The following is a 12,606-nucleotide window of genomic DNA, read 5'->3' on the forward strand; positions in this document are numbered from 1 at the left end:
TGAAGGAGGAGACAATGGGGAGGCTTTTCCATTTTCCTTTGACCTTGCAGAGAAAACATTTGGGAATCAAAAATGGTTCCAGGTTGGTCCTCCTGTGTTGATCCATGTACCTGCTTGGTTGGTACATTTATTATATATCTAAGACCTTAAAATTCTTACCACACTGGAAACCGCAGGAGAGGAGAGTTGCTCTTGCGCTCGGATCCTGCCCGCTGGTTTCCCAGAGGCATCTTTCTGGCCACTGTGAGAACAGGAGGCTGCACTAGATGGACAGGATTTTGTTTTATAAAATTGGTTTCTTCCATCCCCTTCTGTAATTTGCCTCCTTTTGGGGTGATTATTGGCCAGCAGGGAACTCCCAGGAGCTTGGGCCTGGGAGGGGTCTTCCTTGCCCCCTTGCCTTGCCAGGGATGCCTTGCCAGGTCTTGGGCATGGAGCCCCTGAGGGTCTTGCAGAGAGAAAGGCGGCCTCTCTTGTAATAACTGGCAGACCAATGAACACGGCAGGAATATATTGCAGAAATCACACAGGATTAGAAAACCCTCCCTCTGTCCCATAGCTCATATCCAAGAGGTCCCCGTGTAACATCCTGCCCTCCTTGGGAGTCTCCAGATTCTAGTCTACAGGATGAGTGCAAGAGAGGCTGAGGGGAAAGAAGAAGTCATTGCAAGGCTGAGGTCCTCTGAGTCTCTTCCAGAAGCCCCCACAGAAAGGAGGGTGGGGATGAGGAGGGCACCTGGTTTGGGGCTACGGACGAGGGACAGCCCAGCAGACAGCCACCCCAAAACCACCTGCAGCTTCCCCGCCCCCCCAGGCAAGACAAGCAAGGAAAGAGGTGGGGTGGAGGTCCAAGGAAGGGAGGGGCAAATGCTTTCTGCCCAGGAGGGTCTCTCTCCTGCCCCATAGCTGCTGCAGCAGCACTTGTCGGGTGGGAGGGCTAGGAATGGTCCTTACAGCCGTGCCCTGAGCAGGGGGCTCCCCACAGCCAGCCATCGCCTCCCCCTTCTCTTCATGTTGCCGCCTTTGTTGTTGTTGTTGTTGTTGAGTCATTTAGTCGTGTCCGCCTCTTCGTGACCCCCTGGACCAGAGCACGCCAGGCCCTCCTGTCTTCCACTGCCTCCCACAGTTTGGTCAAACTCATGCCGGTAGCTTCGAGAACACTGTCCCACCATCTCGTCCTCTGTCGTCCCCTTCTCCTTGTGCCCTCCATCTTTCCCAACATCAGGGTCTTTTCCAGGGAGTCTTCTCTTCTCATGAGGTGGCCAAAGTCTTGGAGCCTCAGCTTCAGGATCTGTCCTTCCAGTGAGCACTCAGGGCTGATTTCCTTCAGAATGGAGAGGTTGGATCTTCTTGCAGTCCATGGGACTCTCAGGAGTCTCCTCCAGCACCAGAATTCAAAAGCATCCATTCTTCGGCCATCAGCCTTCTTTATGGTCCAGCTCTCACTTCCATACATCACTACTGGGAAAATCATAGCTTTAACTATACGGACCTTTGTTGGCAAGGTGATGTCTCTGCTTTTTAAGATGCTGTCTAGGTTTGTCATTGCTTTTCTCCCAAGAAGCAGGCGTCTTTTAATTTTGTGACTGCTGTCACCATCTGCAGTGCTATTCTCCAAATCACGCCCCCTCAGTACATGCACACGTTATTCCAAAGGATTTTGCTGTTGGCCCAGCAGCAGCCCAACAAGAAGGTTCTGGATGGATTAGACGAATTCATGGAAGAGAGGGCTATTGATGACTTTCCAGACAGGAGGGCTCTGCTTTGCCCTCTTGGGCTCGGATCCTGCTTGCTGGTTTCCCATCACTGGCCACTAGGAGAAGAACAGGCTGCCGGACTCAGCAGACCCTCCTTGGGCCTGATCCAGCTGGTTCTTCTCCAGGTCTTCTGTGCTGGCAGAATATCTCAGCCCAGTCTACGCAAGGTCTTTTTGGAGGAAGTCAACACAGCATGGAGAATCCCGACCCTGGAGTTCTCAGGGAGGCCCAAAGAGCAGCAGGTGTGGGCACACCCCACAGCGTCTCTTCTAGAGCAGATATTCCCAGTGGTGTCTCTGGGGCTGGGTAGCCCCCCAGAATCAGGCTGCCTGGTCCTTGGGGATGAGGCACCGGCAGTGGCCCAGAGCTGGCGGGGCAGAAGGGGCTTCCAGGGCCCCGGACAGCTGAGGATGGGGGGAGCCCCACCAAAGGAGGCAAGTCTGGGCTCCAGGGTGGGGCAGGAGCAGACCCTGCAGACCCCAGCCCTGCAGAGAAAGATCCAGGGGTCAGGCGAGGGTTAAGGGCCCTTGTGAAGAGTGGGCCCCTCTTGCTTCTGATGCCCAAAAGGAAGGGGTGCTCGAAGGGCAACTGACCCCCTGGCTGGTGATGCCCCCCTCCTATCCCATGGGGGGGGATGGGTAGGAGCCAAAGCAGCTGGAGACCTCTCTTACCGCAGAAGGGCTCCGTCCAGGCACCAGGTGGGGGGCCAGGTGGATGCAGGTGGGGTGGGAAGGTTTTGCAGCCGCCGGTCTTGAAGCGAGGGGCAAGGCTGGGAGAAGGCTGTGGAGGCAAGAGGAATCATGGAAGGGACCCCTAAGGCTCATCCAGCCCAACCACTCCCTGGCCCATCCTGCTGTCCCCTATCTTAAAGTTGTAGAGTTGGAAGGTACCTCTGAAGGTCCTCTAGTCCAACCCCCTGCAATGCAGGAATCACAACTAAAGAATCTGTCAGGCTTCGGGGAATCGGCAGTAGATAAGAAGATGAAAGAAAGGGACTTCTTACCAGTTAGAAACTGTCAGAACCACAGCGAGAAAACAAAGAGCCCATCTCCTAGAAACGGCATTGCTCCCAATTAAGGATTACACCCACTTCTGTCACTATTAATCTACGTCACTCCTACGTCTTGTAATCTGAGCTTGTGCTTTCTGTGCTTTCTGTTCTGAGACTTTCTGAGCTCTTCTCAACCTTGGACTGAGCAGAGGAATGCTGTCCAGAGACAGTGAATCTGTTAACCCTCTCCCTCCCAGTGTTTCTTCTCCTAGCTGTTCCCCATCCAGTATTTCCCAGCTTCTGCCTTCTGAATTATGTCCCTCTTCAAACCACTGTTCCAAATCTATACTGTCCTCCTGCTCCTGGGAAGTTTCAGGATCCGGATCCGGAGCAGGGGGAGGCTCCCACCATTCCTCCTCAGTGCAGCCCTCCTCAGCAGGTTCCCTGACAGAACCCCTGGCAGAGGCCACCCAACCTCTGCTTGAAAACCTCCAAGGAAGGAATCTTGGGACTTCTGGGCACCCACCTACCTGGTGGCAGAGGGCAGTGGCTGTTGGTGCGTCAGAGTTGGCTGCAGCAAAGCCTTGGGGGGCTGGTGCCGCAGGAGGGGGGCAGCACTCCCACAGGGGTCCTAGGAAGGAGAGAGAGAGGGAGAGCTGTCTGCCGCCTGCCTCGTGGCTCCCAAGGAGGGTTTTGTTCCGCTTGCTTTCCCCACGGCTGCCAGGGGAAACTGGGAGAGCAGCTGCCTGCTGCCCTAGGGGTCCTGCCCCACAGCTCCTTGTCCCTCCCAAAAGGCCCTAAGAGGAGAAGGGTGCAGGGAAGACACAGGAGCCACGGACTCGGGGGGGGGGAGAGCCTTGTGAGAAGTCAGTACACAGTCTTCTCTGTGAAGCCCCCCCCCTTAGGGCAGGACAAGAACACCTGGAATTGGGGAGGGGGTCAGGCCAGAACCTGCGTGTCCCGTGTCCAGCGTAGCCTTGGCCTCTCGCTGTTGCCTCGCTCTCCGATTTGAGAACCAAACCTAGTGGGAATGAAGACAAAGTCACAGGCAGTCTGGGTTGGGGCCACACCCTGCTCCAGAACTCCCGGGAATCCCATGAAGCTGAATGTCAGAAGCTGCAGCACAGGGTTCACCTATGGAACTCACTGCCACAGGAGGCAGGGGAGAGTTGCTCTTGTGCTCGGATCCTGCTTGCAAGGTTTCCCATAATGGGCGTCTGTTTGGCCCTGAGAGAACAGGATGCTGGGCCAGAGAGGCCATTGGCCTGATCCTGCAGCCTCTTTGCACTGTTATAGGAATGCTAAGGTCTCACATATTAAAAAAGTTCATAAATTTTCAAGGCGAACACATAAATAAGTATATAAACCATGTGTCTGAAATAGTACAGGAGAGCCACCCTGAAGCCAATTTGACTCTTCCAGGGACTCAAATATTTTCTGCAGTGAGGAAGGAAATGGGGAAGCCTCCCCATTGTCCCTTTGCTCAAATCCTGTCTTAAGGGCATGTTTGCGTATGAACAGGGTGAGCCTGTGACCTGGATTCAGGAGCTAAATATTTAGCATCTCAAAAGGAATGGCCAGGCTGCCCAGGTAAAGCAATCAGTGACCATTGTCAGGTATCCTGACAAACAGGATTTCTGGGGTAGACTGCCCCCTGTGATGTATTTCTGTTGGAGACCACCTCCTTCTGTGATGTATGCATCATGTTTGGGGGGTGCTCTTGAGCTACGTCTTGAGGGACGCGGGTGGCACTGTGGGTTAAAGTCTCAGCGCCTAGAACTTGCCGATCGCATGGTCGGCGGTTTGAATCCCCGCGGCGGGGTGCGCTCCCGTTGCTCGGTCCCAGCGCCTGCCAACCTAGCAGTTCGAAAGCACCTCCGGGTGCAAGTAGATAAATAGGGACCGCTTACCAGCGGGAAGGTAAACGGCGTTCCGTGTGCTGCACTGGCTCGCCAGATGCAGCTTGTCACGCTGGCCACGTGACCCGGAAGTGTCTGCGGACAGCGCTGGCCCCCGGCCTCTTGAGTGAGATGGGCGCACAACCCTAGAGTCTGGCAAGACTGGCCCGTACGGGCAGGGGTACCTTTACCTTTACCTTGAGCTACAGGGGAGGAAATTTTAAAAGTCTGTATAAGGGCTTGCGCACCAATGTTCTGGGTTCCTCCTTTCCCTCCCTGCGTGAGGTGAGTGGGGGACGCTGTTGCAACAGTTTAATAAAGATCAGGCTTACTAGCCGCTTTGCTTCTCAATATTCTCTGGTTGGCCTCTGTTATTTCCTCCAAGCTACTTAAGGACTCTATACGGGTTCTTAGGTACCCCATAAGGGAAAGGAGCAGTTGTGGGTTCCCCCCCTATAAAAGCATGTTCTTATGTTTTCGGTGTTTGGGTGAGGATCCTGTGGCTCTGAGGTTGCTTTGCGCAGTGGTGTTTGGGGGAGCAAAGCCTTTGTCCCGCGTGAGGGAGCAGGCAGCAGGAGGAGCTGCACTTACTCTGATGGTGTCAGCTGGGAGCCCAGTAGCAGAAGCCAGCTCCTCCCGGGCAGCCGTCTCTGGATACGGCCCTCTCTGGAATGCTGGAAGGGAGTTTGGGAATTACATCCAGCTGCCCCCCTTGCCCCAGATCCCAAAGCACCACACTGTGATTGACAGGACCCCTCAGATGGAGATACAGTGGTACCTCGGGTTAAGAACTTAATTCGTTCTGGAGGTCTGTTCTTAACCTGAAACTATTCTTAACCTGAAGCACCACTTTAGCTAATGGGGCCTCCTACTGCTGCCGGAACACAATTTCTTTTCTCATCCTGAAGCAAAGTTCTTAACCTGAAGCACTATTTTTGGGTTAGCGGAGTCTGTAACCTGAAGCGTATGTAACCTGAAGCGTATGTAACCCAAGGTACCACTGTACTGCTGTGATGATGACCCTGGACCAGGGGTGCCCAAACTTTTTACAAAGAGGGCCAGATTTGATGAAGTGAACATGCATGAGGGCCGACCAAAGTTGTTGACCTTTTTTTAGGATTAGTCAGCACAAAAAAATGCTCACCATGCGCGAGATAGCAGATGGATGGGTCCTAGAGCATGCGCAAGTTGCCCAACAAAGAGCTGGGCGCATTGAGGGATGATCGTGGGGTCCGAAGGGAGCACACTCCCCACCCGCAGGCAACCTCAGCCTGCCTGCACGCGTGACCTTGGGGTGCAGGGCACACTCCCCCTCACAGACAAAGCCACAGCTGTCTTGACATCGTACCCTCTTGTCTAATCTTTTGCAGTCTCAGTAGTCTGCGGTGTCCTGTCTGTGACCTTTGTCTCTGAGACCTTTTGTCTCCTTTGCCACACACTGTGCAAGGGGAAAATGACGCGGTGGAAACAGGTGCCAAAATAACTTTGTACCACCCCACGATCTTGGGACCGGAAGATGTGTAAAGGTCACAGCCCCAAATGTATCTACCTGGGTTTGCATATTTGTGTCAATAAAAGGAGGCTCCACAGAGCTGGCCGGCAGCTTGCTTGCAGCTCACCTGCATTATCAACTCCTGCCTCATGTCCATCACTTCAGCGCATGTGCAAGCGGGTGAGCAAGCAGCAGCACCTGTGGGGCCAGATTAAAGCTACCGGAGGGCCAGATTTGGCCCGTGGGCTGGACTTTGGATATGCCTGCCCTAGACTCTCTGCCTCCCCTCGGAAGCACCCAAGAGGAGGCAGGCTGCCTTGCAAAGCCCCTCCAGGTCCCAAGCGGAAACCTTAACCCTTCAGAGTCCTTGCCCTTGTGGGGGCCCTGATCCTGCACAGCCCCAGGAACTCACCTTGTTCCAAGACCTCCAGCTGCTGCTTGGAGAAGACAGTGCGACTCCTGTTCCTGCCTGGCTTGCCTGCTGCGGGGGGCCTCGCCACCTCCTGCAGCCCCTCGGGGGGAGCCGGGGCCTCTGTCCCGCCCTCTGAACCCTGGGGACTCCTCTCCCAAGGCAAGGTGAGACCTGCAGAAGAGAGGGAGTGCAAACCAAGTGTGGGTGTCTGTGCAGTGAGATCCCTGGAAGCAGGAACCATAGCAAGTCACAGAATCCTACAATCGTAGAGTGGTAGAGTTGGAAGGGATGCATTTTAAATAAAAGGACGCATTCTACTCATGTAAAAACACGCTGATTCCCAGACCGTCCACCGGCCAGATTGAAAAGGCGATTGGGCCACATCTGGCCCCCGGGCCTTAGTTTTCCTACCCACGTCCTGAAGCCTTTTCACAACATCTCTCACCTGACTGCAGAGGCTTGAGGAAGGCAGCCTGCTCTGCGAAGGGCATCCCCGCTGGCAGACTTCTAAGGATTCGGTTGATGGAGGACACCTGGAGAGGGAGGGAGGAAAGAGACGGTGGCTGGAAGGGGCCCCAAGAGTCAGGCTCCAATCCTGACACATTCAGGAGAATCACACTGCAGAGCCAGAGGTGGTGTGGTGGTTGGAATGTCAGACTAGGACCTGGGAGAGACCAGAGATCGAATCCTCTGCTCGGCCATGAAGCTCACTAGGTGTGGCCTTGAGGGGCCGGTCCCTGCCTCTCAGCCTAACCTACCTCACAGGGCTGTTATTGAGATTAACTGAGGTGGGGGGGGGGAGAACTGTGCATGCCACCTTGAGCTTCCTGGAGGAAAAGCTGGGATAGAAATGCAAGAAATAAAACAAGAAATAAATAAATTGCACTCGGTGCAGTCATAACATTTGGGGGGTTGGGAAGTCTGACAAGATTTCCAGCTGGCAAAGGCTCCGTTCAGAGCTGATGGCACCAGACTCCGTCCTCGGAGGCACTGGCTGTGGAGGGGGTCCCCAGCTGCATCTTTCTCCTCTGGTGCAAGAGGGGCCTCCTGCTCCTGCTGCCTCTGGAAAGGAAGAGTGGGTAGGGGGGGTCCCCTGCCTTCAGCCCCACAGCAAGATGGGTTGGGCGCTGCTGGGCTCAGAGGCCGGACGGAGCTCAAGAGATGGTCTCTTGCTCCGCGGCTTAAGGCCTGTCCCCGGCAAGGAGCAGAAGGCTGCCTGCACTCCTGGAAAGTGAGGAGAGTGCTAGGGTCCCCCGACTCCTTTCCCCCTGGGGAGGGGCCTCTGTTGTGCTGCCCTTTCACAGGCCTTTGCTTGCACTGAAAATGGGATTCATTTCTTAGGAGGTGGGGAATCCAGAGGAGGGACCCAACCTGGGGATAATAATAATAAATAATAATAATAATAATAATAATAATAATAATAATAATAGCAGCTTCTTATTTATACCCCGCCCATCTGGCTGGGTTTCCCCAGCCACTCTGGGCGGCTTCCAACAAAACACTAAAATACAATAACCTATTAAACATTAAAAGCTTCCCTAAACAGGGCTGCCTTTAGATGTCTTCTAAAAGTTTGGTAGTTATTTTTCTCTTTGACATCTGGTGGGAGGGCGTTCCACAGGGCGGGTGCCACCACCGAGAAGGCCCTCTGCCTGGTTCCCTGGAACTTGGCTTCTCACAGTGAGGGAACCGCCAGAAGGCCCTCGGCGCTGGACCTCAGTGTCCGGGCAGAACAATGGATCTAGTCCATCCCATCAGCGCTATGCCCGCTAACATTGTCCCACTCAGTGGCACATGGAATTATTGTGTGTGGGGGGGTGTGCATCACATGATTCACCTTGGCACATGTTTCCTGCTGTGTAAAGAAAAAGACAGTCACACATGCCTTGACTGCATGGAAATTCACTTGGGAGCAGCTCTTGGGAAGAGATTTATAAATGAAACAGCACATACATGGCAGGCTCCCAGCCCCAGCTTCTCGGTGCCCACAGGTAACACCCCCCCCCCAAGACCTGCCCCCCCGCCAGCTCACGGCAACTCACACTGGGCATCTTGTTGGCAGCGCAGGCCCCCTCCGCCTGCAGCTTCCCTCTAATCTCCCAGGCAAAGAGGGACGGCTGTTCCCACTTCAGCTGGGCAATTCGGGCCACAACCTCCGGCGTTGATGTCCGAGGGCGGCTCCCTCCCACGCCCTTTGGCTGGACGGCCCCCGTCTGGTAGTAGCGGGTGAGGATCTTGCTGACACAGCCGTTGGAAACCTGTGGTGTAAAAATACAAGAGTGGGGAGCGAGGAGCAATGAAAGGTCGCATGGAGAGAGAGAGATTTGGGGGGCTTAAGGGGGTTGGCTGCGCCCCTCCAGCTGCTTCAGATTGTCCCCAGCCCCTCAGTCCCACCCCTCCTACTTAGCAACCGTCCCCTTTGTTGTTGGTTTTGAGGGTCTGTCTAGCTGAGCCCCTTTCCGTTCTTGGGGTCTGGTTAGTGGGGATTAGAATCTAGCCAAGAAGGTTGCTGAAGTGGTCGGACAAGTTTATTTGCAAGACAATGACCTCAACTGGCCTCCTACGTGTCCTCGTCAGCATCCCAAAACAATGAGTTCAGCAAGAGCTACAACTCTTGATTTCAGCAAGGCATTTGACAAGGTGCTCCATGATATTCTTGTAAAGAAGCTGGTAAAATGCGGTCTTGACTATGCTACCACTCAGTGGATTTGTAACTGGCTGACTGACCGAACCCAAAGGGTGCTCATCAATGGTTCCTCTTCATCCTGGAGAAGAGTGACTAGTGGGGTGCCACAGGGTTCTGTCTTGGGCCCGGTCTTATTCAACATCTTTATCAACGACTTGGATGATGGACTCAAGGGCATCCTGATCAAATTTGCAGATGACACCAAACTGGGAGGGGTGGCTAACACCCCAGAGGACAGGATCACACTTCAAAACGACCTTGACAGATTAGAGAACTGGGCCAAAACAAACAAGATGAATTTTAACAGGGAGAAATGTAAAGTATTGCACTTGGGCAAAAAAAACGAGAGGCACAAATATAAGATGGGTGACACCTGGCTTGAGAGCAGTACATGTGAAAAGGATCTAGGAGTCTTGGTTGACCACAAACTTGACATGAGCCAACAGTGTGACGCGGCAGCTAAAAAAGCCAATGCAATTCTGGGCTGCATCAATAGGAGTATAGCATCTAGATCAAGGGAAGTAATAGTGCCACTGTATTCTGCTCTGGTCAGACCTCACCTGGAGTACTGTGTCCAGTTCTGGGCACCACAGTTCAAGAAGGACACTGACAAACTGGAACGTGTCCAGAGGAGGGCAACCAAAATGGTCAAAGGCCTGGAAACGATGCCTTATGAGGAACGGCTAAGGGAGCTGGGCACGTTTAGCCTGGAGAAGAGGAGGTTAAGGGGTGATATGATAGCCATGTTCAAATATATAAAAGGATGTCACATAGAGGAGGGAGAAAGGTTGTTTTCTGCTGCTCCAGAGAAGCGGACACGGAGCAATGGATCCAAACTACAAGAAAGAAGATTCCACCTAAATATTAGGAAGAACTTCCTGACAGTAAGAGCTGTTCGACAGCGGAATTAGCTGCCAAGGAGTGTGGTGGAGTCTCCTTCTTTGGAGGTCTTTAAGCAGAGGCTTGACAACCATATGTCAGGAGTGCTCTGATGGTGTTTCCTGCTTGGCAGGGGGTTGGACTCGATGGCCCTTGTGGTCTCTTCCAACTCTATGATTCTATGATTCTAACTAAGTGAGGGAGCCCTACAGGTCAATGGGCGGGCCTTTCCTCCACCCCCTCACCTAGTTGGGGGCACAGATGGCTGCATGTCCCTGTTGGTTCTGCAGGATGTCTTAGCAGCTTTCGATACCATCAACCGTGGCATCTTTCTGGGCTGCCTTGCTGGGGTGGGCCTCACCTAGTTACTAGGTAGAGCAGCGGTTCTCAACCTGTGAGTCCCCAGATGTTGTTGGACTACAACTCCAGCTCAGGGATGATGGGAGTTGTAGTCCAACAACATCTGGGGACCCACAGGTTGAGAACTGCTGAGGTAGAGGAACAAGAGCCAGAGCAGTGCAAGAGAGAGCTGAGTGGGGAGCAGGCTGGAGGCTGGAGACACACAGATGTGTTTGCTCTGCGCTGGATCGAAAGCTGTGAATAATGGAGAAGCAAGATCTGTTGGGGGTGTTAATGCTGTGGGCCCTTCCATCCTATGTTCAGGGTGTATATCTGTGTAAATAAAACCAGATATCCTAAAGATAAAAGCCTTCATTCCAAGATAAAAAAATTCCTTCTAGTAGCACCTTAGAGACTTGACTTCTGTTTCAGTATATCTGAAGAAGTGTGCATGCACACGAAAGCTCACACCCATGACAAACTTAGTTGGTCTCTAAGGTGCTACTGGAAGGAATTTTTTTATTTTGTTTTGACTACAGCAGACCAACATGGCTACCTACCTCTAACTTCATTCCAAGGAAACAGAAGCTGGTTGCAAGTGCTTGGAAACCCTGGAGCCTCTCACTGCTCAGACATTGAGGGTGGTGTGTAAACAAAGAAAATATCAAATAATCTGGATGAAGGCTATGACTTGGCTTTTGCTGCCCTTCTGCCGGGAGAGCTAATGGCCCCGCTCCCACTGGCTTCCCACCCTCCATCTAATTTTTACCTTCAAGTGACGGGAGATGTCTGAAGCACGCAGCCCACACGAAGCCAGCTCAACAATTCTCTTCCTCTTGAAGTTGGGCAGGGGGCAGCCGTTCACGAAGGGCCCCCCCAGCTGGTTCACGCCACTGGTCCCTGCAAACAGCCCAAAGAGATGGCTTACACCCCTGGCTGTCCCCCAGAGAGCAGGCAAGGAAGGGGTTTCTTCTGGGGCCGTCCGGAGTCTGGTGCTCAGCTGCATGTGGTCTTAGTCATGGTGTTTTTATATGGAAGAACGGGAATGTAGGAAAGCATTTGAAAATAATGTTAGCACATTTAATTTTAAGAACATGTGGAGAGCCAGCAGGATCAGGGCATTGGCCCATTTAGTCCCGCCTCCTGTTCTCAACAGATGCCTCTGTGAAACCAGCAGGCAGGATCCGAGCGCAAGAGCAACTCTCCCCTCCTCTGGTTTCCAGCAACTGGGATTGAGAAGCATTGCAGCCTCCAGCTGTGGAAGGCAGAGCACAGGCATCTTGGCCAGTGACAACCCCAGGAATTTGTCCGATCCTTTTTTAAAGCCATCCAAGTTGGTGGCCATCACTGCCTCCAGTGGGAGGGAGTTCCATGGGTTAGCTCTGTGCTGCATGAAGAAGGACTTCGTTTCCTCTCTCCCGAACCTTCAAACATTCAACTTCATTGGATGCCCAGGAGTTTTAGTGCTATGAGGGAGGGAGAAAAACTTTTCTTCCTCCTCTTTGTTTGAAGATGTTAAGGTTATGTCATCTGCAAATCTGATGGGGATTCCCTCTGTTCTGTCACCTAAGTCAGGGGTGGGGGGCTGGAGCCAGCCAGTGTTGGGTTAGGGTTAGGATCCTTAACTCCTCCCCCCTTTGCAGGTCAACTTTGAATCAGTTTGGAGGAAGGTGCTATTATGACTTGCTAGATCAAGAAACACTCTGTCGGGCAGCGGAGAGAAGGCTCGATTTAGATATTTCAATTCACAGCCTGAAAGGTCAGGCTCTCAGATCACTGGGCAGAAATGCCAAGGCTTCTCTATGGCGCACCAGGTGCCTAAACAGCAGCAAGATTGCAGCGTGGGAGGAGACTGGTGTGCTCCAGAGATCCCCAGCTGGTCAGGGAGGCTCCCTTTACCTTGGTGTTGCATTGCAGGACAACCCCGGCAGGATAGCTTCAGGGATTCTACAAGAGAAAAGCATTTATTTAGTTACTGTCATTTTATTCCATTTTTTTCAGAAGTCTCTCAAAGTGGCACCCACCTTGGGCAGGGATGGCTTTCCTTTACTCCTGTTCTTGCTTGAGAAGCAATTGGTGGTTTTTGTTCCTTATGCCAAGGGGAGGGTTCCTGAGGAAACAGACTCACTTTCCCAGGTAGGTGGGGTGTATG

General features: G+C 53.1%; 1 protein-coding gene across 1 annotated transcript; it reads right to left on the reverse strand.

Annotated features, from left to right (window-relative positions):
• Nucleotides 1–3,649: 3,649 nt before the first annotated feature.
• Nucleotides 3,650–11,460, reverse strand: PAX4 (paired box 4). The gene is made up of 6 exons (XM_053407533.1): nt 11,224–11,460; nt 8,593–8,808; nt 6,996–7,083; nt 6,551–6,721; nt 5,238–5,320; nt 3,650–3,769 (listed from the first exon to the last, which is right to left on the reverse strand). Exons 1-6 carry the CDS (start codon nt 11,458–11,460, stop codon nt 3,650–3,652), a joined length of 915 nt encoding a protein of 304 aa, XP_053263508.1.
• Between the last annotated feature and the right edge of the window lie 1,146 nt (nt 11,461–12,606).

This window comes from Podarcis raffonei, chromosome 10 (genome assembly GCF_027172205.1).
Source record: "Podarcis raffonei isolate rPodRaf1 chromosome 10, rPodRaf1.pri, whole genome shotgun sequence".
NCBI classification, from domain to species: Eukaryota; Metazoa; Chordata; class Lepidosauria; order Squamata; family Lacertidae; genus Podarcis; species Podarcis raffonei.

Coding starts and splice junctions, on each gene's coding strand:
- PAX4 (XM_053407533.1), bottom strand. CDS start 11,460: ATGCAGCTGAGCACCAGACTCCGGACGGCCCCAGAAGAAACCCCTTCC. Junction 7,084..8,592: donor CTGCCAACAAGATGCCCAGT/GTGAGTTGCCGT, acceptor CTCCCTCTCCAG/GTGTCCTCCATCAACCGAAT. Junction 5,321..6,550: donor GCTGGAGGTCTTGGAACAAG/GTGAGTTCCTGG, acceptor ACTCCCTTCCAG/CATTCCAGAGAGGGCCGTAT.